General features: G+C 41.8%; 1 protein-coding gene across 48 annotated transcripts in view; it reads right to left on the reverse strand.

The window, feature by feature from the left end:
• The window catches only part of DTNB (dystrobrevin beta), a 311,592-nt gene that overhangs the window by 69,006 nt on the left and 219,093 nt on the right, over window positions 1–23,493 (reverse strand). For 28 of the 48 annotated variants that reach the window (XR_001893946.3, XM_017947357.3, XM_017947367.2 and 25 more), the window contains 2 exons: window positions 7,660–7,749; window positions 4,090–4,177 (listed from right to left, as the gene is read on the reverse strand). The exons of 1 other annotated variant lie outside the window; for it this stretch is intronic. Coding sequence is in view for 45 of the 47 variants with exons in the window: in XM_017947357.3 (XP_017802846.1) it covers window positions 4,090–4,177; window positions 7,660–7,749 (178 nt within the window). In the remaining 2 variants the exon portion in view is untranslated. The remainder of the gene's footprint in view (window positions 1–4,089; window positions 4,178–7,659; window positions 7,750–23,493) is intronic. 19 more of the 48 variants (XR_002516573.2, XM_021924660.2, XM_021924659.2 and 16 more) reach the window with 1 other exon arrangement.

Consider the following 23,493-nt stretch of genomic DNA (forward strand, 5'->3'; position numbering starts at 1 on the left):
CATCCTGGCTAACACAGTGAAACCTCGTCTCTACTAAAAATACAAAAATTAGCCGGGCGTGGTGGCCAGTGCCTGTAGTCCCAGCCACTCGGGAGGCTGAGGCAGGAGAATGGCGTGAACCCAGGAGATGGAGCTTGCAGTGAGCTGAGATTGCGCCACTGCATTCCAGCCTGGGTGACGGAGCGAGATTCTCTTTCAAGAAAAAAAAAAAAGTTTTTCATTTAATCCATTGTGACAAATGTATACTCCTGCAACCCACATCTCTATTGAAATGTGAAATATTTCTATCAATCCAGAAAGTTTCTTCATCTTCCTTCAATATTTCCATTTCCAGAAACAACCCCTTATCTGATTACGATTAGGAGTTGATGATTAACTTACAGTAATGGATAAGTTAGTTTTGCCTATTCTAGAATCTCACATAAATAGAAAAAAACAGTATGTACTTTTTTTGTCTGGCTTCTTTTATTACTCACAATATTTTTGATATTCACCCATGTCGTTGCATATATCAATGTTATTCCTTTTTGTGTTGAGAAAATTCTATTGTATGAATATAACACATTTTGTTTATCTATTCTGTTGATAACTACGCTGGCTATTCCAGCTATTATGAATTGAACTGCTATGAACATTCTTGTACAAAGCTTTTTGTGAAAATGTTTTCATTTCTCTTGGATAAATATGTAAGAGTAGAATTGCAAAAAAAAAAAAAAAGTAGAATTGCTGGGTCATAGTATAAATGCTTGCTTCTTTAAGAAACTGCCAAATAGTTTTCCAAAGTAGCTGTATCATTTTATAGGCCCGCCAACAACAGGGTGAGATTTCTGGTTGCTCTACATCCTCTCCAACATTTGGTATCATCCAACTTTTTCACTGTAGCCATTCTGGTGGGTATATCGTGGTATCATTGGCATTTTCCTGATGATTAATGATATCAAGCACATTTTCATGTGCTTATTGGCCATTGGTATATCTTCTTTGTGGAATATCTGTTCAAGTCTTTTGCTCGTTTTAAAAAAAAGGGTTGTCTTTTGATTGCTGAGGTGCAGGAATTCTTTATATATTCTGTCCTCTGTCAGACATGTTTTGCAAATATTTTCTTTCAGATAGTGGTTTGTCTGTTTCTTAATAGTATCTTCTAATGAGCGAAAGATTTTATATTTAGTAAGGTCTAATTTATCAATTTTTAAAATGGTTTGTGATCCCTATAAACTCTAATAAATTTTTATTCTTCTTCATAAGACAATGAAGAATTACTGTCCTATACTTCTAGTAGCTTTATGGTTTTAGCTTTTAAGTTTATGATACACTTCAAATTGATTTCTTTGTATGGTGTGAGGTGGGGGTTAAGATTCTTTTCTTCCCTATGTAGATATTCAGTTGTTCCAACAGCATTTGTTAAAAATAGAAAGAGTTTCCTTTTCTGACAGATTTGCTTCTTACCTTTGCTCAAAGTCATCTGACCTTACACATGAGTCTCTTTTATGGATACTCTATTCTATTCCTTTATTTGTTCATCCTTTTGACAATATCTTACTTTCTTGATTACTATAGCTTTATAGTAAGTCTTAATGTCAAGTAGGATTAAGTCTGCCAACTTTGTCATTCTTTTTCAAGACTGTTATGGTTATTCTAGGTCCTTTGGTTCTCCAAATATATCTTAAAAACAGTTTGCTAATTTCTATAAAAAAGCCTGCTGAGATGTGAATTGGTATTAAATCTACAGATCAATTTAGGAAAAGCTGCCATCCTAACAATATTAATCTTTTAATCCATAAATATGGCATACCTCTTCATTTATTTAGGTTTTCTTTAATTTCTTTTAGTAACGTTTTACAGTTTTCAGTCTTGAACATCTTTCATTAAATGTATCCATAAGTACTTGGTATTTTTAATGCTACAGTAAATAGTATTTTTCTTTTTGTGAGACAGGGTCTTGCTCTGTTGCCCAGGCTGGAGTGCAGTGGAACAATCATGGCTCACTGCAGCCTTGACCTCCAGGCTCAACTGATCTTCCCACCTCAGCCTTCCCAGCATCTGGGACTACAGGTGCGTGCCACCACGTCCAGCTAATTTTTGTGTGTGTGTATATATATATATATATATATTTTTATAGAGACAGGGTTTCGCTATGCTGCCAAAGGGTGGTCTCAAACTCCTGAGCTCAAGTGATCTGCCCACCTCAGCCTCCCAAGGTGCTGGGATATACACTTTATATCTTGTAGCAATACTATAAAATTTACTTACCTGTTCTACTAGTGTTTTTTTAGACTTCTTAGGACTTCATATGCATAATCATGTCATCTTCAAATAAAGACTGCTTTATTTCTGTCTTTCCAATATTTATACCCCTTTCTTCTTGTCATGTTGCATTAATTAGGTCCTCCAGTATAATGTAGAATAGAGGTGGTAAAAGTGGATATCTCTGAATTGTTCCCAATATTAGGGGGAAATATTTCAAAATTTAAACTGTAAATGTGATCTTAACTGCAGGTTTTTGTAGGTGTTCTTTATCAGGGTGAGGAAGTTTCCTTCTATTCTTAGCATGTGGAAAAGTTTTATCATAAATAAGTGCTGTATTTTTTCAAATGCTTTTTCTACATCTATTGAATGATCTTATAATTTTTATCTTTTAACTGTTAATGTGGTGAATTACATTGATTTTTATATATTAAATACATTTGCATTTCTAGGATAAATCTCACTTTATCATGGAGTATCATCCTTTTTATATATTGCTAGATTCAATTTGCTAATATTTTGTTAAGGATTTTTGTATCTAGTTCATGAGAGAATTTGGCCAGCAATTTTCTTTGCCTGTAATGCCTCTGTATTGTTTTTTTATCAGGTTATAGTGGCCTCATAAAATGACTTGTAAAGTGTTCCTTCTTGCTCTATTTTCTGAAAGAGTTTGCATTAAATTGACATTATTTCTTCCTTAAGTATCTGAGCTTGGGGTTTTCTTTTTCCTTTTTTTTTTTTTTGGAGACCGAGTCTCGCTCTATCCCAGTACAGTAGCTCCATCTCGGCTCACTGCAACCTCCACCTCCTGGGTTCAAGTGATTCTCATGCCTCAGCCGCCCGAGTAGCTGGGATTATAGGAGCCTGCTACCACGCCCAGCTAATTTTTGTATTTTTAGTAGAGACGGGGTTTCACCATGTTGGCCAGGCTGGTCTTGAACTCCTGACCTCGTGATCCACCCGCCACGACCTCCCAAAGTGCTGGGATTACAGGCGTGAGCCACTGCGCCTGGCCAAGCTTGGGGTTTTCTTTGTGGGAAGTTAATTATGAATTCAACTTCTTTAACTGACATAGGAATATTTGATTTTTTTATTTGTTCCTGTGTCAGTTTTATTAATTTGCGTCTTTCAAGGAATTTATCTATTTTATCTAGGTTGTTAATCTTACTGGGAAAAAGTTGTTCATCATATTCCCTTATCATTCTTTTAATGTCTGTGGGATCTACAGCAATGTCTCTTTTTCCATTCCTGATATTAGTAATTAGTGTTTTATCCTGTTTACTTGATAAGTATTGCTGCATTTATTAATTTTATTGATATCTTAAAAGAATGAAATTCTGGCTCTTTGATTTTCTCTTCTTGATTCTTTTTTTTTTTTTTTTTTTTGAGATGGAGTCTCGCTCTGTCACCCAGGCTGGAGAGCAGTGGTGTGATCTCGGCTCACTGCAAGCTCCGCCTCCTGGGTTCAAGCCATTCCTGCCTCAGCCTCCCAAGTAGCTGTGACTACAGGCGCCTGCCACCACGCCCAACTAATTTTTTTTGTATTTTTTTTAGTAGAGATGGTGCTTCACTGTGTTACCCAGGATGGTCTCGATCTCCTGACCTCATGATCCGCCCTCCTCGGCCTCCCAAAGTGCTGGGATTACAGGTGTGGGTTCATTTTTCAAATAAAGAGAACATTTAGATAAAATTAAGGGCCCCTTCAATCTCCTCCCTAAACACTCCCCTTCCTTTTGTCCCTGAGGTACCTGTTCTCCTAAATTTCATGTCTACTATTCCCTTTCCATTTGTATATTAAAGTAATGCTAATTTCTGCTACTTTCCTGGGATCCTCCATTAACTTACCACATTTCCTGCTTCTGCAGCCAGCCGGGCAGCATATCGAGCTATAAGACGGTGTTCCTCATCCAGTCGGCTAGGACTGTCCAGAACACTGCCAAGGAAATAAAAATGCAACAGGTGTCTATTAAACATCCCTTATTCTTGTTCCATTCTTAGAACAGATGGAAGAAAAGCTCATAAAAGAATGGTAATAAAAGAACTAGAGGTCTGGGTCATAGATACTAATGGCCTTCTGAGAAAAAAGGGGATTTAGAGAAACGAGGAGGCCACATTTGTCATTCCTCATTGGCAGCACATCCCCGCTGCTCCCCCACCATCAAAGGGGCACTTAATTTTGAATGCAAGGGCTAAGAAAACACAGGGCACCCACAAAGTCTGAGACAGGGATTTCTAACCAAATGTTTAAAACTGATGACTTTTTAGACCTTGATCTCAAATTCAAAAAGACCAAGAGCATTATGAAAAACAGAGGGCTGAGAAAAAATATACTTAACACTGGCTAAGCGAAAGTTTGGCCTTGTCAGGGCAGGCCAAACACACTGTAAAGCTGGAAAGATTCCATGACATCAAATATTCCCCTTTTCGTGCCCCTTTCTCTTCCTTTACTATGCTCATTCTACATCTATAGCCCCATCTTGGAGTTAATTAGTTTAATGCATTACTCTTTAACAACAGTACCAACACTCTAAAAAATCTAAGGACCCATTCAGACAGGTTCTCAGATAATGTGGTATCTGGATGAGGGAAGGGTTCTTGAGTAATAGGCTGGCTCTGCATATGGGATGCTGATATGGAACTTTGGATTCTGAAATACATGACTTCTTTAATTTAGTATATCAAATGCTATTTATCCTTATCAAGACAGTCCCAGATTAATAGGGACTGTGGCTATATAATTCTCTGTTTAGGACTGGCAGATGCTTTAAGACAACAGTGATGATGTTGACTAAATGACTGGAGGTGGCTGTTGTGGCTTACCTCCACTTTGGCCCTATGTTCTCGGGTTTCCAAAAACCCCTGATCAGAATTTAGCAGTATGACAAATCATATAGAAAAATTTAAAGACATGACTTCAATACTCATCAAAGTTTGTTATAATTACTGAGGGGAATCTGGGAAGGGTGCGGCTAAATCAATAAAGATCTGTCTGAAATTTTCATGTGTAGAATCAACTATATTTTTTCTAGTTTTTGCTTTTTAAAAAATCTTTCTATCTCTTTGGCTAAGTCTTTAAGCTTAACTTAGTCTTTCTTCTAGGATTTTTTAAAAGTGCTTTGAGTCTTCTGCCTATGACATTTGTCAACACTTTATAATTTTAAGCATGCAAATATCCATCTCCAGGATAATCATCCTCTGAAAAATGATCTTGTAATAAGAACAGACTACTATCAGGCGGCTTTAATATTTTAGGGTCAAGGCCCCAAGGTGAGAGATAAACTGTAATATTTGTGCTTTAAAGGTATTTGTGTGAAATAAGAGAACTATCTTTTAAATTAAAAAAAAAAAAAAACAATAAAAATGGATGCTTAAGAATACAAGTGGATCATATTATGGAGGGATTGGAAGCCTAAGAAGTGGGGCCTAAAGTTGCTGACCTCTGTTATCTGGCAAGGGATACAATAGGTTCTTCTGTGCAAAAGAGCTCCTTTTTCTCAATCACATTCTATCTCCCTAGGAAGGCTGATCCTATTTGTCATTTATACATGAGTGTGGATGACAGACTGCTTTAATTGGCTATGTTTTCTAGCCAGAAACTAGAAGCTTCTGTTGATGAGAGGTTTTAAGGTCAATGAAAATTATTTGATGGCAATTAGAAAGGATCCTTATTCTTCTGTTGAAATTGACTTTCATTTTCAGAATTAGTTAGCCAGGAAAGTTCTGACTTCTCGGAAGAAGTATGAAGCTCAGTTTCTTAGATTACTAATCAAGAAGTCAGGCAGTACTCACTCACTCGTCATGTTCTCCCAAGGCTACCAGCCACCAATTTTTGCTCAGGGAGCCGAGGTGAGACTTGAGGGCCTTAGCTAAACCTACCATAAATCTGATTGGGCTAAATTACTAGGTAACAGTCTCTGTCAAACATTCTGCTGCTATTTTTACCATGGAAACTTTTGCTCACTCTGGACAATTGCCTTTACTGATAATAAAGAATTTGTCTTGCCTAAGGTGAAACAACTCTATTCCTAGAGACCAAGAAGTTGGGACAGTGTGCGAAGAAATCACCTGTTGGATGAGAAGACACTTTGTGATGCAGCGCACACAATTATCAGGCCCCTCCTTCCCTTTTAGAGGGTAAGCCTATTACACATACTTAGAAGGTTAGAAAACCCTACTTCTCCAAGCTTTAGAGATACATAAATACCCCAGAAAAATGATGCTATTTAGTCATATCAGGAAAACTGTGGAAAACGGTATAAAGTATAATATTAAAAACAGTCTTTTTCATATGTATATTTCCCGACTGACTATTAATTTATTCTTCTATTATTATGGGGAGTAGCAGCAAGGTCAGATGACCCTCCCAAGGAGCCAAGGCATGCTGTAAGCAAAACTAAGATCAAAATTTAAAGCTTCAGCCTCTGTTATGTGTATAGCTTATAAATTATGGTTTTCTCTCTAAGAATAAGAATCTCAAAGCATGGCTTTCCAAGTTGTTTGGCCTTGTGACTCTTCTTTGCTGTTACATAGGGGAAGGATGGCTTTAGACTGTTTAAACTTTACCTGTCCTCCTACTTGAAGAATGGTGGTGGGTGTGGGCATGGAGTGGGCAGGAGACTTTGGTCCTACCTGAACATAATACCATTTTTTTCGGTACTAAATCTTTTTAAAAAAGGATGAACTTTGCTATAGTTAGCAGTTATCAAATGTTTTTCCATCCCGAACCACTGAAGAATCAGACACATTCTCTTATTAACAATGAGTCACTACTGTAGTAGTTTTCAGCATAAGGGGAATGTGGAGCTATTATAATACATGTAAGTATTACAATAGACAGGGTCTATATAATTTGGAAAAAGACCCTCAGGTGACAGTGATCCAATACCATTGTTGGGAATCACTGGTTTAAATAATCAACAATGACAGATTCCTGCTAACAGATAAAGGGTGGTAAAGATGTAATAGGGTGACAGTATCAAAGTCCCCAGATAAAACAAAGCAGGATATCTGTGGGCTGATCAACTCTAAACTTTGAATGTTAATACAAAGATTTCATTATTCAGGTAAGAATGAACAGGAAGAGGCTGCATCACATACCCCTGTGAATACTGCATCTTTGGAAATGTCGACCTCTCATAGGTTTGTATCTTTTTTGAGTGTAAGTTGAAGGAAGTGAACCCCACTTTAAAGGAGAATGTCTGACTCCATGTTTAGGTAAGCGCCCAGGCTTGGCAACCCTCCCTCTCTTGTAGAAGCGAATGCTTAGCAACTATTTTAACTCTGCCAAACACAGCTCGTAGTTTCTCAAGAAAAACCCTACATGCAGTTATTTTTCCAGCTGACAACCCCAGGTGGCAAAGCTCTCCCTCCCTCTGATCACCCCTGGTCGCCCACTGCTGCTGCACCACCACTGACCGTGCACAGTGCTGCAGACGGGCCACATAGGAGGCTATCAGCGCATGCTCATCGGCCAAGTGACAGGGTATATCCTGGCTATACTGTAACCTAGGAACAATGGAGGCAAAGACAGCAAGCGTGACACAAACACACACAGAGGGAGAAATGAACATGGATTAAAATGAGCAAACTTCAAAGAAAAATTTAAAAAATAATAAATCATGATAAGGAAAACAATAAAAAACCCATAATGCATAATGGAATATGGTGTTAGATCCTCAGGAATCCATCTCTCAAATCCTCGAAACAAAAGCAGTCCTTCAGGGGTGGCTCTGGCACTGACATGACAGCCCTTGGGAAGGACTTGTTGAGTGGGCAGAGGAGCCGCGTGTACCACTTTTGTCCAGGTGCTGCGCTCTGTGATGATGAACTTTTTAGAGGATGCCCTCTGGCAAGACAACTGAGGCACAGCCAGTCTACTAAATATTACTATGTGACCCCCTAGTGTTATGCTGTTATAAGCTTTTGTGTGCATCTAAGAATTTTCAGTGTTACTTCATGTTGCCAATTAAAACATTTTTATTTCTATAAGGATACTGCCTTTAGCATCAGTTTGTTTCTCCCATAAAACTGGTACCCATCCCAAACTCAACAGAACTGCACCTAATTGTAAGGCAACACTATATATTCTGAGTGAGGCTCTCTCTTACAGATATGTGAAAGGTCCTTAAGCACATGGTCTTCTAAATTTTTAGTACAGAAATATTAAAACTTGCATAAAATAGAGTAACGTAATGACTACCCCTCAGGTACCCACAGCAAAACTTGAATGAATATCAACATTCTGTCAATGTTATCTAATCGAATTTTCATTCCTCCCACTTTTTGTGCAGGGACGTGTGGCTAAAAGCAAACCCCAGGCAATTACTTCATCTGGGAATACTTGAACCTGTACATCTATCAGACAGTAAAAACACTTCACACAACCTAACACCATTATCACACCTAAAAACATAGACAAAAATATTTTAGTATCCCAGTCCATCTGCCAATTTCCTCAAATCTTAAAAAATGTCCATTTACATTAAAGTCAAGATCCAAAGTCCCCACTTTGCATTTGGCTGGTAGGTTTCTTTTATGTTTGTATTTGACTGATACATTTCTGGTATTTTTTTTTTTTTTTTTTGAGACGGAGTCTCACTCTGTCTCCCAGGCTGGAGTGCGATGGCACGATATTGGCTCACTGCAACCTGCGCCTCCTGGGTTCAGGTGATTCTCCTACCTCAGCCTCCCAAGTAGCTGGGATGACACGCGCGTACCACCAGTTAATTTTCGTATTTTTAGTAGAGAAGGGGTTTTGCCATGTTGGCCAGGCTGGTCTTGGACTCCTGACCTCAAGTGATCTCCCTGCTTCAGCTTCTCAAAGTGCTGGGATTACAGATGTGAGTCACTGCGCCCGGCCCTAGTCATCTTTCTAAGGCTCAAACTGTCCTACCTTTGGCCAGTGGAAGCTCCTGTTGTAGGCTCTTGTGTTCTTTTGATATATCCATTAGACCTTATTAGCTTTCCTGCTTTCTAGCACGATAAAATGCTCTAGGTTTTATTATTTTTTTCTTTTTTTTTTGAGACGGAGTATCACTCTGTCACCCAGGCTGGAGTACCGTGGTGCAATCTCAGCTCACTGCAACCCCCGCCTCCCGAGTTCAAGTGATTCTCCTGCCTCAGTCTCCCGCGTAGCTGGGATTACAGGCACGTGCCACCACGCCCGGCTAATTTTTGTATTTTTAGTAGAGAAGGGGTTTCACCATGTTGGCCAGGCTGGTCTCGAACTCCTGACCTTAGGCGATCCACCTACCTCAGTCTCCCAGTGTGCTGAGAATACAGGTGTGAGGCACTGTGCCCAGCCCTCTACTTTTGTTTGTTATATATCTTGTCCCAGACTTGGAATGAACCATCCTTCTAAGGATCCTTTGTTCTGTTTACTGGCAAAAAGTATTTAGGGACCACAGTCAGGATGCTAGGGTGCCCACGGTTCTAGGCTCAATGATTCTAGGCCTTCTCAGTGGAAAAAGGCAGAAAATCTGTATATTTCAGAATGAAGAAAACTAAGTCCTCTCAGTGCTTTCAAGGTACCATTCTGTTTTCTTCTGCGTTACATTGCTTTTAACCCTTTTCCCATTTGTCCCGAGAATACTCACCGGCAGCGCTTGCAGATACAGCATTTACCCTGAGATAACTTTGCCATGAAATATCTTGCTTTTATTATTATTATCTCATCACTCTAGTATACTGACTTTGGAAAGAAAAGACATCATTCTATTTATAGCATTCTGTTCTTAGTAGTGGAATTTCCATTTACAAAATACAGTAATTCTCGATTGCTGAAAATGCCAAAGCGTAGAAAGCATAGCATTCCTGTGCATGATGTTTATTATTATTACTATTATTATTATTATTTTTGAGATGGAGTCTCACTCTGTTGCCAGGCTAGAGTGCAGTGGTGCAATCTCGGCTCACTGCAATCTCCGCCTTCTGGGTTCAAGCAATTCTCCTGCCTCAGCCTCCCAAGTAGCTGGGACTACAAGCGCGCGCCACCATACTCAGCTAATTTTTTGTACTTTTAGTAGAGATGGGGTTTCATCACGTTGCCCAGGATGGTCTCGATCTCTTGACCTCATGATCCACCCACTTCAGCCTCCCAGAGTGCTGGGATTACAGGTATGAGCCACTGTGACCGGCTGATGTTAATTATTAACATCATTCTCGAATGGTTGGCTGAAGATTCATTTAATGAATCAACTTTTTTTCCGAAATAGATGATTCTGATGACTCAGATGATTCTGATGTTAGTTCTGTTTAGAAATAACTCCAAAAACAGTTTGTATATTTTATTTTCACATTGAAAATCAGTCAGCTTTGCTTCAGCCTCAAAGAGTGTGTTTATGTAAAATTAAAGGTGCACTGGCAGCGAGCTGTACTTTTTTTCTAAACAGGAAATGAGTTAATGAGAAATCAACAGTTCTTCTTATCTTTGTTTCCTTGTACGTAACATGTCTTTTCTTTAGGCAGAGTCTTGCTCTGTCGCCCAGGCTGGAGTGCCATGGTGCAATCATGGATCACTGCAGCCTTAACCTCCTGGGCTCAAGCGATCCTCCTGCCTCAGTCTCCAGAGTAGCTGGGGCTACAGGTGTGCACCCCCACACCTGGCTAATATTTATTTACTTATTTATTTTTGAGACAGAGTCTTGCTCTGTCGTCCAGGCTGGAGTACAGTGGCACGATCTCTGCTCACTGCAAGCTCTGCCTCCTGGGTTCACGACATTCTCCTGCCCTCAGCCTCCTGGGTAGCTGGGACTATAGGCGCCCGCCACCATGCCTGACTAATTTTTTTGTATTTTTAGTAGAGACAGGTTTCACTGTGTTAGCCAGGATGGTCTCGATCTGCTGACTTTGTGATCTGCCTGCCTCCACCTCCCAAAGTGCTGGGATTACAGGCATGAGCCACCACACCCAGCCCTAATTTTTAAATCTTTTGTAAAGACAGGGTCTCACTTTGTTGCCTAGGCTGGTCTTGAACTCTTGGGTTCAGGTATGTAATATGCCTTTTTCCCCCCCCTCTAGCTGCTTTTTTTCTTTTTGAGACGGAGTCTCGCACTCTCGCCCAGGCTGGAGTGCAGTGGCGCAATCTTGGCTCACTGCAAGCTCCACCTCCTGGGTTCACGCCATTCCCCTGCCTCAGCCTCCCGAGTAGCTGGGACTACAGGCGCCCGCCACCACACCCGGCTAATTTTTTGTATTTTTAGTAGAGAAGGGGTTTCACCGTGTTAGCCAGGATGTTCTCGATCTCCTGATCTTGTGATCCGCCTGCCTCAGCCTCCCAAAGTGCTGGGATTACAGGTGTGAGCCACTGCTCCTGGCTCTAGCAGCTTTTCAAATGTTATCTTCATCACTGATTTTCAGCAATTTGATACTGATGTGCCTTGGTATAGTTTTCTCTTTGTTTATCCTGGCGTACAGTTTGTTGTGTTTATAGTATTTGTAGGTTTATAGTTTTCAATGAATTTGTAAAAATTTCTTTGAAAAGTTGGGAAAAATGTTTCTTAAATATTTTTTCTCCCTCTCGTCTGTTAGACCGCCTGACATTATCCCACAGGTCCCAGAGGCTCAGTTCCTTTTCAGTCATTTTCCTCTCTGTGCTCCACTCTGGGTAATTTGTACTGCCATGTCTTTAAGTTCAGTGTAAGTCCATCCATTGAATTTTTCATTTCAGACATTATCCCTTTCAGCTCTCTTGTAGGCCATTACAAGTATTTTAGCTTTTACTCTGATATGAGAAGCTACTGAGAGGTGATATATGATTTTATTTTATATTTTGAGATGGAGTCTCACTGTGTTGCCCAGGCTAGAGTGCAGTGACGCAATCTTGGCTCATGGCAACCTCTGCCTCCTGGGTTCAAGTGATTCTCCTGCCTCAGCCTCCTGAGTAACTGGGATTACAGGCGTGCACCACCATGCTCAGCCAATTTTTGTGTTTTTAGTAGAGACAGGGTTTCACCATGGTGGCCAGGATGGTCTTGAACTCCTGACTTCAAGTGATCCACCCACTTCAGTCAGGTAGTTCCTGACCTCAGGTGATCCGCCCGCCTCAGTTTCCAAAGTGTTGGGATTACAGGCGTGAGCCACCAGGCCTGGCCTATAGGAGGACTTCTATTCAGAAGCAGTATTATTTGTCATATAATTAGAGATCTAAAACACAATGAAAAGCATTCTTAGTAGTTAGATAAGGAAGTTAAATGACCATGAATTTTCTGATAATTTTGTTTGCAGTGTGGGGTGTAATGTTGTTTTACCCCCATTCAAAGTTGTATCTATTTTACCAGATTAAGAAAATTTAAACTCTTTCCTTTTTGGTAAAATATAAATATACATATAGACATAAATATGCAACATATATATAACTCCCAACTAATAAACAAAGTTTGTTTTAGAAATTTGTTTTTCCAAAGCAGAGTCAATAGTTTACAATTCAGATTTTTTCCTATAAAAACAAGAATTCCCAAACTGTCAAATGTCAATTCAATCTGTAAAAGGAGGTGATGCCTAAACAGCCAATCGTTCTAACAGCATTACTGATGGAAACTGGCACCTGAAACAATGGACGGAGCCCTACTAGGTATCCAGTGATGAAGACACCACTGTAAACAAAACCCAGACATGGCTGCTGCTCCGATTGGTGCTAACAACACTCTAGTAGGAAAAGAAACGACCACACCAGTCTCAGAGGACACAATACAATTTTATCCAATCAGGGAGATCAGCAAAGGCAAAGGTCAGTACAATGACCACAGAGCTAAAATGAGGAGTGACAATAAGATGGACATTCTGTAAGGCACCCTGATCAGCACATTCCCTCAAGGCATCCTCTAGCTCTAAGCCAATGCTAATGATGACCACAGCTGAGGGCAGAGAGTCTTGAAGGGGATTGGTAGAGTCTAAAGCAGCATTTCTAAAAATATGTTTTCCCTGACTACCTCCTTTAGAACTCCCAGGCTTCTACTGAATCAATCTGGGAACGCAGCCTGGGAATCTGCATTTAGAACAAGTTTGCAGGTGTGCTAGCTGCATTCCAGTGTGAGAACTGCTCTCCAAGAGATGGTGATAATATCTCGTGATGTCAGCAGAATTTCTAGTGGTAGCAGGCTGTAGTCAGGAGGCACATCTGTAGCGACAGGGAGCAAGGGGATGGGACTGAAATGGGGGAAGCGGGGATGAAGGGTGAGCAATAGCTGGATGAGGTCAGAGGCAGGACAAGGCCCTGACCTCGTCCTGAGGCTGGGTGTAGAGGAGCAGCCTGGAGCCAATGGTAACAATTATGTACCAAGCAGGAGGCAGTGGAATACAGCAATTGAGAGCATGGGCTTTGGTTTTTAATCCACTTGGACAATAACTTCTCTATGCTTAGTCTCGTCATCTGTAAAATATTAATAATATAAACTCTACCTCATAAAATATTTATTTTGTAGACTGTTGGGAAGATTGAATAAAATAATGTCAAAAAGCATCTGGCACCTATGTTGTCATAGTCATTATCAACAACGTACCTGTGACCTATCAAGATACTCTTATATATCTTCTCTTATTTATTCTCAGAACAATCTTACAAGAAAGGGATTATGGTAACCCTCATGATTTTACATCTCCAGCCCTGACCTCTCCCTTGAGCTCCAGAATCATGTACTTGATGGTCTATTCAACACCTCCCCTTGGCTGCCCAATGGGCATCTCAAACCTAACATGCTCAAAATAGAACTCTTGACTGTCTCCACTCCACCTCCTCACCTGCTCTTCCCCAGACTGACCAACTTAAATAAACGGCATCGCTATACCCAGCCATCAGGCCAAAACCAGAGGGGTCTTTTTAATTTCTCTCTTTTCCTTGAACACACATTCAATCCACTGCAAGTCCTGTGGCTCTATTTTCTCATCACCTCTACTGCCACCATGACTTCTCATGAGCAACTTCTTACGAGGTCTTGCTTAGACTGCTCCAACAGCCTCTTGACTGTGCTCTCTTCTGCTCATATACTCTACAGTTGAGTCTCCACACTGCAATGAGTGGCCTTGTCAGTTTTGGGGTGAGGAAAATGTTCTAAAACTGTTTTCAGTAGTGGCTGCAAAACTCTGTGCATACACTAAAAACCACCGAATTGTACATCTTAAATGGATGAATTGTATGGTCTATGAGTTATATCTCAATAAATCTGTTTAAAAAATAAATCAAGGGTCCTAACTAATAATTCTGAAACTGCTACACGCGCTGCTGGCACGGAACAAGTAAGTCAATGGATGGTAGATGATGGGAGCCAGGTGTCTCACCCCTGGAGAGGGAAGTTACAGACAACCAAGGTGGGGACAGCGGAAACCCAGCAGTACTGGATTAGAGTCAGATACTTCAGCATAACTCACATATAGCTTAATGCAGATACAGATGGATAGAGAAATAATACAGACTTGTGCATATACGCATACTGATTTCTTTTATTTTTTCCTGCTTTTTTTTTTTTAATTGAGATGGAGTCTCGCTGTGTCATTCAGGCTGGACTGGAGTGCAGTGGTGCGATCTAGGCTCACTGCAATCTCTGCCTCCTCGGTTAAAACGACTCTCATGCCTCAGCCTCCCGAGTAGCTGGGGCTACAGGTGCTCACCACCATGCCCAGCTAATTTTTTAATATTTTTAGTAGAGATGGGGTTTCGCCCTGTTGGCCAGGCTGGTCTCAAACTCCGGACTTCATGTGATCTGCTTGCCTTGGCCTCCCAAAGTGTTGGGATTACAGGCATGAGCCACCGTGCCCAGCCTATACACACTGATTTTTTTTTTTTCTTTTTCTTTGAGACGGAGTTTTGCTCTTGTTGCCCAGGCTGGAGTGCAATGGCATGATCTCGGCTCATTGCAACCTCTGCCTCCCAGGTTCAAGCAATTCTCCTGCCTCAGCCTCTGGAGTGGCTAGGATTACAGGTATGCGCCACCACCCCAGCTAATTTTATATTTTTAGTAGAGACGGGGTTTCTCCATGTTGGTCAGGCTGGTCTTGAACTCCCGACCTCAGGTGACACCCACCTCAGTCTCCCAAAGTGCTGGGATTACAGGCGTGAGCCACCGTGCCCGGCCTATACATACTGATTTCTCATACCATTCTATAATAAAGGAGCCAGGGCTCCCTAGAAAAATGTCTCATTCTAGGGCTGGGGCACGGAATACAAGATGAGCCTGGAGCATGTTGTAACGCCACAACCTAAGTAAGTGCTTAGAAAACAAAAGGTGGCATGTCAAAGGGACACAGGTCCCAACCAGAAAGAGCTCCCACTAGTCAGAGTTGGAACAATTTGAGCAACAAAATAAATAATGTATTAAACAGTGTTGCGTTATAACCCAAAGCATAAAATAAACATCCATGAGTCCACACTGATATAAATAAATGATTACATCAACAAATGAGAGATATACAGAGGGTGTAGATACTTCCCTCTCCAGGCGAGTAGATCTTAATTCCTCACCCCTGCCCTTGAGTGTGAACCATGCTTAGGGACTTCCAAAGAATAGAGTAGGAAAAGAGTGGAGAAACCTTGTCAATGCTGCTTTGGCCAGGAGACCAAGGTTCCCATCAGCAGCGAGAACTCATGCTGACAGCACGTTCTCTATGATGCAGGGAGAAGGGCACTCGCCTCTGTGGTGTTCTTCCCCTAAATCCATAAACACAGTCTAATCTTGAGAAAACCATGAAGGACATTCTGCAAAATATCTGAGCAGTACTCCTCAAAACTGCCAAGGTCATGAAAAACAAGGACAAGACTAAGAAACTCACAGAACAGAAGGGGCCAGGGAGACAGGATGACTAAATGAGATGTGGCATCCCGGAACAGAGAAAGGGCATGACTTGATGAACTAGTGAAACAGGAATAAAGTCTGGAACTTAGTTCACAGTAGTGTACGGGTGTTGATTTCTTAGTTATGACAAGTGCACCAAGGCAATATAAGATAGCAATAGAAGAAACAGGGCCACACACGGTGGCTCATGCCTGTAATCCCAGCACTTTGGGAGACCAAGGTGGGGGAATTACCTGAGGTCAGGAGTTTGAGACCATCCTGGCTAACACAGTGAAACCCTGTCTCTACTAAAAATATTAAAAAAATTACCCGGGCATGGTGGCGGGCACCTGTAGTCCCAGCTACTAGAGAGGCTGAGGCAGAATGGTGTGAATCCAGGAGGCGGAGCTTGCAGTGAGCCAAGATCAAGCCACTGCACTCTAGCCTGGGTGAGAGTGAGACTCTGTCTCGGAAAAAAAGAAAGAAAGAAAAAAAAAAAAAGAGGAAGGGGTATGTATGTATATGGGAACTTACTGTACGTACTACTTTTGCAACTTTTCTTTAAGCCTAAAACTATTCTACAGTATATCTTATTAAAAATGCTTTTTAAAAATCAAATCCCATCTCCCCTGCGTGGTCTGGCCCCTTGCTGCCTCTCCCGCTGGTTTTCTACACTCGTCTCTCTGCTCATCACGCTTCGGCCCATGCTGACCTTTCTGCTGTTCCAGAAAACACCCAGTGCCTTCCCACCATGGGACCTTTATCCTCCCCATTCCCTCTGTCTGGAACGATCTTCCCTCAGATGCTGGCATGGCTTTCTTTCCTCCTCACATCATTCAGATTCCTGATCAAAGCCATCTCTCCAGAGGGTCCTTCCCTGATCGTCCCATCTAAAACCTGAAACTCTCTGCCCCATTCACTCTCTCTTTTTCTGCACAGCATTTACCGCTATTCTTTATTATATTATAAAACAATATTTTTCTGTCTTCTTTGCTAGAACGGCAGCTACATAAAAGCACGGACCTATTTTTACACGGCTAAATCACCAGGCACCTCCTAAAATAGTGCCTTGCACATATCAGATGCTCACCAAATATTTGCTGAACTAATGAATTAGCCTAAAGATGAAGTAATTTGTTACTTCTAAAGAAGTACTTAAGGCCAGGTGTGGTGACTCACGCCTGTAATCCCAGCACTTTGGGAGGCTGAGAAGTAGACCACCTGAGGTCAGGAGTTTGAGACCAGCCTGGTCAACATATAGTGAAACCCTGTCTCTACTAAAAAATACAAAAATTAGCTGGGCGTGGTGGCACGTGCCTGTAATCCCAGCTACTTGGGAAGCTGAGGCAGAGAATTGCTTGAACCCAGGAGGCAGAGCTTGCAGTGAACCGAGATTGTGTCACTGTACTCCAGCCTGGGCAACAGAGCCAGACAACCAACGTCTTAAACAAACAAACAAACAAAAAGAAAGAAGTACTTAAGTGTAAAGTACTTAAGTGTAAGTGTTGACAATTCCGTCAACAGGTAAGTGACAAAGCTTGACCCTGAACCCAGGCCTAGGTGACTTCAGGGCTCATACTCTCTCAGCCACGCCACACTTAAAGCGAAATGGAGTTGACAGCAGCAAAGGACAGGAGTAACATCAGGTGCCGTGGCAGAGAAGGCGGGGGAGCTCCTGCCGCGAGTCACTCAGCCAGGTGAGTGCTGCGCTGAGGTGGCTGTCAGTGCAAGAGCACAGTTACAGTGCGTTTGTGACCAGGGAGCTGATCCGCATTTGGGAAATACACAATTTGGGGCAGAAGTTTAGACTGAATTTCTGTTCTTGAATTGACAGGCAGAGTTCAGTGAGGTTTTCTTATGGCACCTCAATTTTTATATATGTAATGTAAGTGAAAATACAGAATTTGGGGAATACTACAAAGAGTTGTTATAATGGATTTTAAGATAATTTTTTCCCCAACACTGTCATTTCTCCTCAAACAATGAGAGTAATTCTGGTAACCACTGTTTCAAAGTGTTAGATATTTAAGGGAGTCATCTCTGAAGGTTAAAAGCACCGAAGAGTTCCGTCAAAGCAATCTCTAATGTACTGGTTGAGTGTTGGTAGGACAATTATTTCTAATATTATCTTCCTTGATGGAGGTAGTCCTTCTCTCAATTAGTAATTACCAGCTGCTCTCTGAATAAGTATATTATACTCTTTTACTTTCATGGGAACTCAAACACTAAGTCACATTAATCTTCCCAATAATCAAGTCCTTGGGCAAGCTGAAGTGAGAGAATAGAAATTCATCTCCATATTTGTTATTCTAAATTTCAAAGGGGCCAAATTTGTACCTCTGACTACTGCTACTATACTACTAATAAAGAAGATGTAAAGGCCTACTAAATTGATGTAATCTTTCTTTTCTCTTTGTTTTGAGACAGAGTCTCATTCAGTCACCTACACTGGAGTGCAGTGATGTGATCATAGCTCACTGCAGCTTCAAACTCCTGGGCTCAAGCAATCCTTGCATCTCAGCCTCCTGAGTAGCTGGGACTACAGGCGGGTATCATCAGGCCCAGAGAGTTAAAGAAAAAATTTTTTTGTGAAGATGGGGTCTTGCTGTGTTGCCCATACTGGTCTCGAACTCCTAGCCTCAAGTGATCCTCCCACCCTGACCTCCCAAAGTGCTGGGATTAGACGTGTGAGCCACTAGCGCCCAGCCTTGTAATCATATTTCATTATCTGTTTTGAGTACGGTAATGGATCACAACATGTCGACTTATAAAGTACCTTTTATCAGCTCTGAAATTCTGAGTAATAAAAAAAAAATTGTATATAGAGCTGCATCTCTTCTTTTTAGCATCCTTATTCTAAATCCAAGACAAGGTGAAATGTTTATTGTTCCTAAAGGGCCCGATAGTAAATATTTTAGGCTTTGTAGGCCATAAGGTTTCTGTTGCAGCTACTCAGTCTGCCATGGTAGGGAAAGCAGCTATAGCCGATAAACAAGTATGTTCCAATAAAACTTTATTTACAAAACAAGTATACACCCGGTATACATAAGGGCAGGAGTTGGCACAAGCTGTAGTTTGCCAGCCCCTGCCCTTGTGTATACCATGTGGTGGCTTGGAAGTGTTCTGAGGCCAGTTATATACCTGTGCACCATGCCGACATCTGAGAAGAGGTCAGGAGTCTTTGTCTTATATTCTTGAATTTAGGTGGATGTTAGGAACTAAAGTGGCTTACAACCACATCCATAAGTCTGCTTTGATTCCAAAGTGGCTCTCAAACCCTTCTATGCCTTAGATAAGTTTTAGGTAGCCTAGGGATTCATTGCGATGAAGGTGAGAAACTAAGGAAGATAGCTGCACCCTTCCAAGTCGTCACAACAGGAAGAAGCTCCCAGGAAAAGCAACTCTGGAATTAACATACTTTTCTTCCTGGCAAACCTTCTAGCCCAGGATCAATTCCAGGGTGCTCCTAATCTAACAGGACCATTCCAGGCTGCAATACGCTATTCTGGACTGTCCATGTTGGAACAGTGGCCACAAGGATTTCAGGTGCTCCTCCACTGGGTCTAAGTTTGAAGATAGTATGTAAGTCAACAAAACGACCGAGGGCCAAAGTGCAAGGACAGCAGTCCAAAGGGAACCACAGCAAGAAACTGGCCTTTGGAGTCTGACAAGAGGTCAACACGAGGTTATAAAGCCAAGTTTAAGAAATAAGCCAGGAGCAACAAGTTAAATCAGGGTCAAGTGTAAAACAAAGTAGCTGCTAGACATGAACACTAGAAATCTGTTTCGGAACAATGCTCTTGCCTTCCTCATGAAAGCACTTTTTGTGTGTTCTTGGTCAATGATAGGGTCCCTAATATGTGGTTATTTTAGAAAACAGATATAAACTCTAAAGGGTTTACCTATAAGGTCAGAAAATAGTTTAATGACTTATCCTACAAGGATAAGCTATAAATGCATCAAGTTCAATGTAGTTGCAGTTGGAATTTTGATTGGGAGGCAAAACTGAATTGCATGACACAGAGTGGCCAAATAGTAAATATTTAGTTGTACCGAGTTTTCAATACATTTAGTGAGTATCTATGTGCCAGATACTACATCAGTACTGGAACTACAGTGATAAACAAATGTAGCTCCATCCTTGAGAAGTGCCCGATCTTGAGAGGAATACTGAAATACTGATATTAATCAATTATTTATAAGGGTAGGGAATGTTATAAAAGGATGTTTGGGGAGATCATAAATAGAAGATTTGACCTAGTCCAGGAGATCAGAAAAGTCCTCCCTCAGAAAGTGACATCAAAGTTGAAACTTGGGTGACAAACAGGGTTGGCTAAGTGAAGATGTTGGATGAAGAGGGTCCCAGGCAGAGGGAAGGGTAGTGCAAAAGTGCAGTTGAGAGAATTTACAGCATACTTCAGGTACTGAAAGAGTCCCAGTTTGAAGAGTAGGGGAAAGCACTGGAAAATGAGGCTGGGGAGACACGCTGGGCACCATGAATGGTTGCCCAAGCCTATTCATTCATTCATTCATTCATTCATTCACTCACTCACTTACTTGAGATGGAGTCTTACTCTTGTCATCCAGGCTGGAGTGCAGTGGTATGATCTCGGCTCACTGCAACCTCCGCCTCCTGGGTTCAAGTGATTCTTGTGCCTCAGTGTCCTGAGGAGCTGGGACTACGGGCACGCACCACCACGCCCAGCTAATTTTTCCTATTTTTAGTAGAGATGGGGTTTCATCATGTTGGCCAGGCTGGTCTCAAACTCCTGATCTCAAGTGATCGACATGTCTGCCTGGCTTCCCAAAGTGCTGGGATTACAAGCATGAGCCACCGTGCCCGGCCGACGAATTTTATTGTAAATAAATTGTAACTCAATAAAGCTGAAAAAATAGTGACTTAGTGACTGGCTGGCTGGTGTGAGAGAGGAAGAGAGAGAGAGGATGGAGTAAAAAGATTCCCAGGTTTCTGGCTTCAGCAAGAGGTGGCTGGTGCTGCCACTTACTGAGCTGAAGCTGTGGAGAAGGAAGAGGGTGAAAAGACGTGAAAAAGGGTGATGAGAGGTGAAAACAGGGGAGAAAGTCTAGGTTTAGATATGTTGGCTTTAAGATGTCTGTGAAAAACCTAAGTGGAAATGCCAGGTGGGCACTGAGATAAATGGTTCTGGAACTCGGAGGATTGATTTGGGTAGGAGGTTAGATGTAGGATCACTAAAATGGGAGTGTAGGCCCAAGGCAGGGTCCTAAAGAGCACCAGCATATAAGAAATGAGTGAGCCCAGAGGAATTAGTCACAGAGGCCAAGGAAGGAAACCAAGGACGGAAGGAACCAAAAATTAGCCACACACTGGAATGTGGGTCACTTCAGTCACTTTCGATTCAGTCATTTTCAATCTGAAATTCAATCTATCTTGGCACTTGGGAAGGCCAAGGTGGGAGGTCACTTGAGGACAGGAGTTTGAGACCAGCCTGGGAAACACGGCGAGAACCTGTCTTTATAAAAAAAAAATGAAAAATTCAGCCTGGTGTGGTGGCAACATGCCTATGGTCCTAGCTACCTGGGAGGCTGAGAAGTGCCTGAGCCCAAGAGTCTGAGGCTGCAGTGAGCCGTGACTGCATCTCTGAACTCCAGCCTGGGCAGCAGAGCAAGACCCTGTCTCTTAAAAATAAACATAAATCAATCTAGCTGCTGTTTCCCTTTATCATCTGCTAAAATTTAAGGCTAGGAGAAGAAAAGACCACTGTCATCTTTCACATAGCCTGGCCTCCACAACTTCAAATAGACCACATTGTCCCAAGAAAGATCCCACACGGAAGCTCTATTAGAAATGCTGAGTGAGAAGCTCAGGAAAGCATTTCTGTGTCCTCCACAATAAATGCACAAGGCCAGCTGATTCTAACAGTTAAATTATAAGACAATTCTCTGACTCTGGAAAGTCCTGAAGTTGAAGAAATATCAATAGTTCTGCCATGGTGGGAGAAATCTGTAGGAACCACCAAAGCAGAAGAAAGACATACAAAAAAATATTCCAGTGAAAACCCGAACACCCAGAATAATCAGTGACTTTAGCAAGGAAACCCTAGGTAAGTGGATGCAGGCTAGGGATTAGTACTGAAAGTAACACATTTCAGAGTAGATTCTTACACCAGACAACATTATTTTGTTTTGTTTTGTTTTAGGCAGAGTCTCACTCTGTTGCACCCAGGCTGGAGTGCAGTGGTGTGATCTCAGCTCACTGCAACCTCTGCCTCCTGGGTTCAAGCGATTCTCTGCCTTGGTCTCCCAAGTAACTGGGACTACAGGCACCCACCACCACACCTGGCTAATTTTTTGTATTTTTAGTAGAAATGGGGTTTCGCCATATTGGGCAGGCTGGTCTTGAACTGCTGACCTCAGGTGATCCACCCACCTTGGCCTCCCAAAATGCTGGGATTATAGGCGTGAGCCAGTGCCCGGCCTGAAGACAACAACTGTGGATCACAGTATGTAAAGCTGTGTTCTGCTGCAGCAATGTAAACACATGCCTGCTGTTATATTGGTATAACAGTATTCTAAATGCCTGACTGAGACTCTCAGATCCATGGGGCAAGCAATGTTACTCTTCTCTAACATGTGATCCTGCAGCACACCATAAATAATTCTCAGCAAATTAAGGTCCTTTTCTCCTCTGTCACTAAAAAAAATACACAATGTCAAGGCACTAGTGTGGAAGAGATGGGTTTACAGAATGTAAGGACACTCCCCATCTGGATTATCTCTCCTCAAAGGACTTTAGCCACAAAGGGCAAGGGGGTACAGGAAAAACATCCTTCCAACAGCTCACTGTCTCATAGGTTGTGGCTTGATGCAATCAACTCTGTTTAAGGGAAAGAAACTAGTCTGTGCCTTCACTGCATTACAAGCTAATGAGAAAAAATAATGCTGTCCAATGAGGACCTGTGAGAGACACAAACAAGCGCAATGACATGCCAGGCTCTATAGGTTCTCTGGCACAGCCAGGTTATGGACAGAATGGAGAAGCTGGAGTGACATGGGGCTCTCTAAGAACTGTTCATCACCACTCACCTTTCCTGTGCATATCTACCCAGTGGGGTCTTGTCTTAATAAAGTAGTGGTGGTGATGCTATCTAAATTTGTCAAGTGACCTCTTTCCCAACACGAAGTGTATGAAAAAAGTGTTTTGTTTGTTTTTTTTCTTTTTGAGACGGAGTCTCACTCACTCTGTTGCTCAGGCTGGAGCACAGTGGCCCAATCTCAGCTCACTGAAACCTCCGTCTCCCAGGTTCAAGCAATTCTCCTGCTTCAGCCTCCTGAGTAGCTGGGATTACAGGTGCACACCACAATTCCTGGCTAATTTTTGTATTTTTAGTTGAGACAGGGTTTCGCCATGTTGGCCAGGTTGGTCTCAAACTTCTGGCCTCAAGCAATCCAGATCCACCTGCCTCGACCTCCCAAAGTGCTGGGATTACAGGCATGAGCCACCGCA

Source organism: Papio anubis, chromosome 14 (genome assembly GCF_008728515.1).
Source record: "Papio anubis isolate 15944 chromosome 14, Panubis1.0, whole genome shotgun sequence".
NCBI lineage: Eukaryota > Metazoa > Chordata > Mammalia > Primates > Cercopithecidae > Papio > Papio anubis.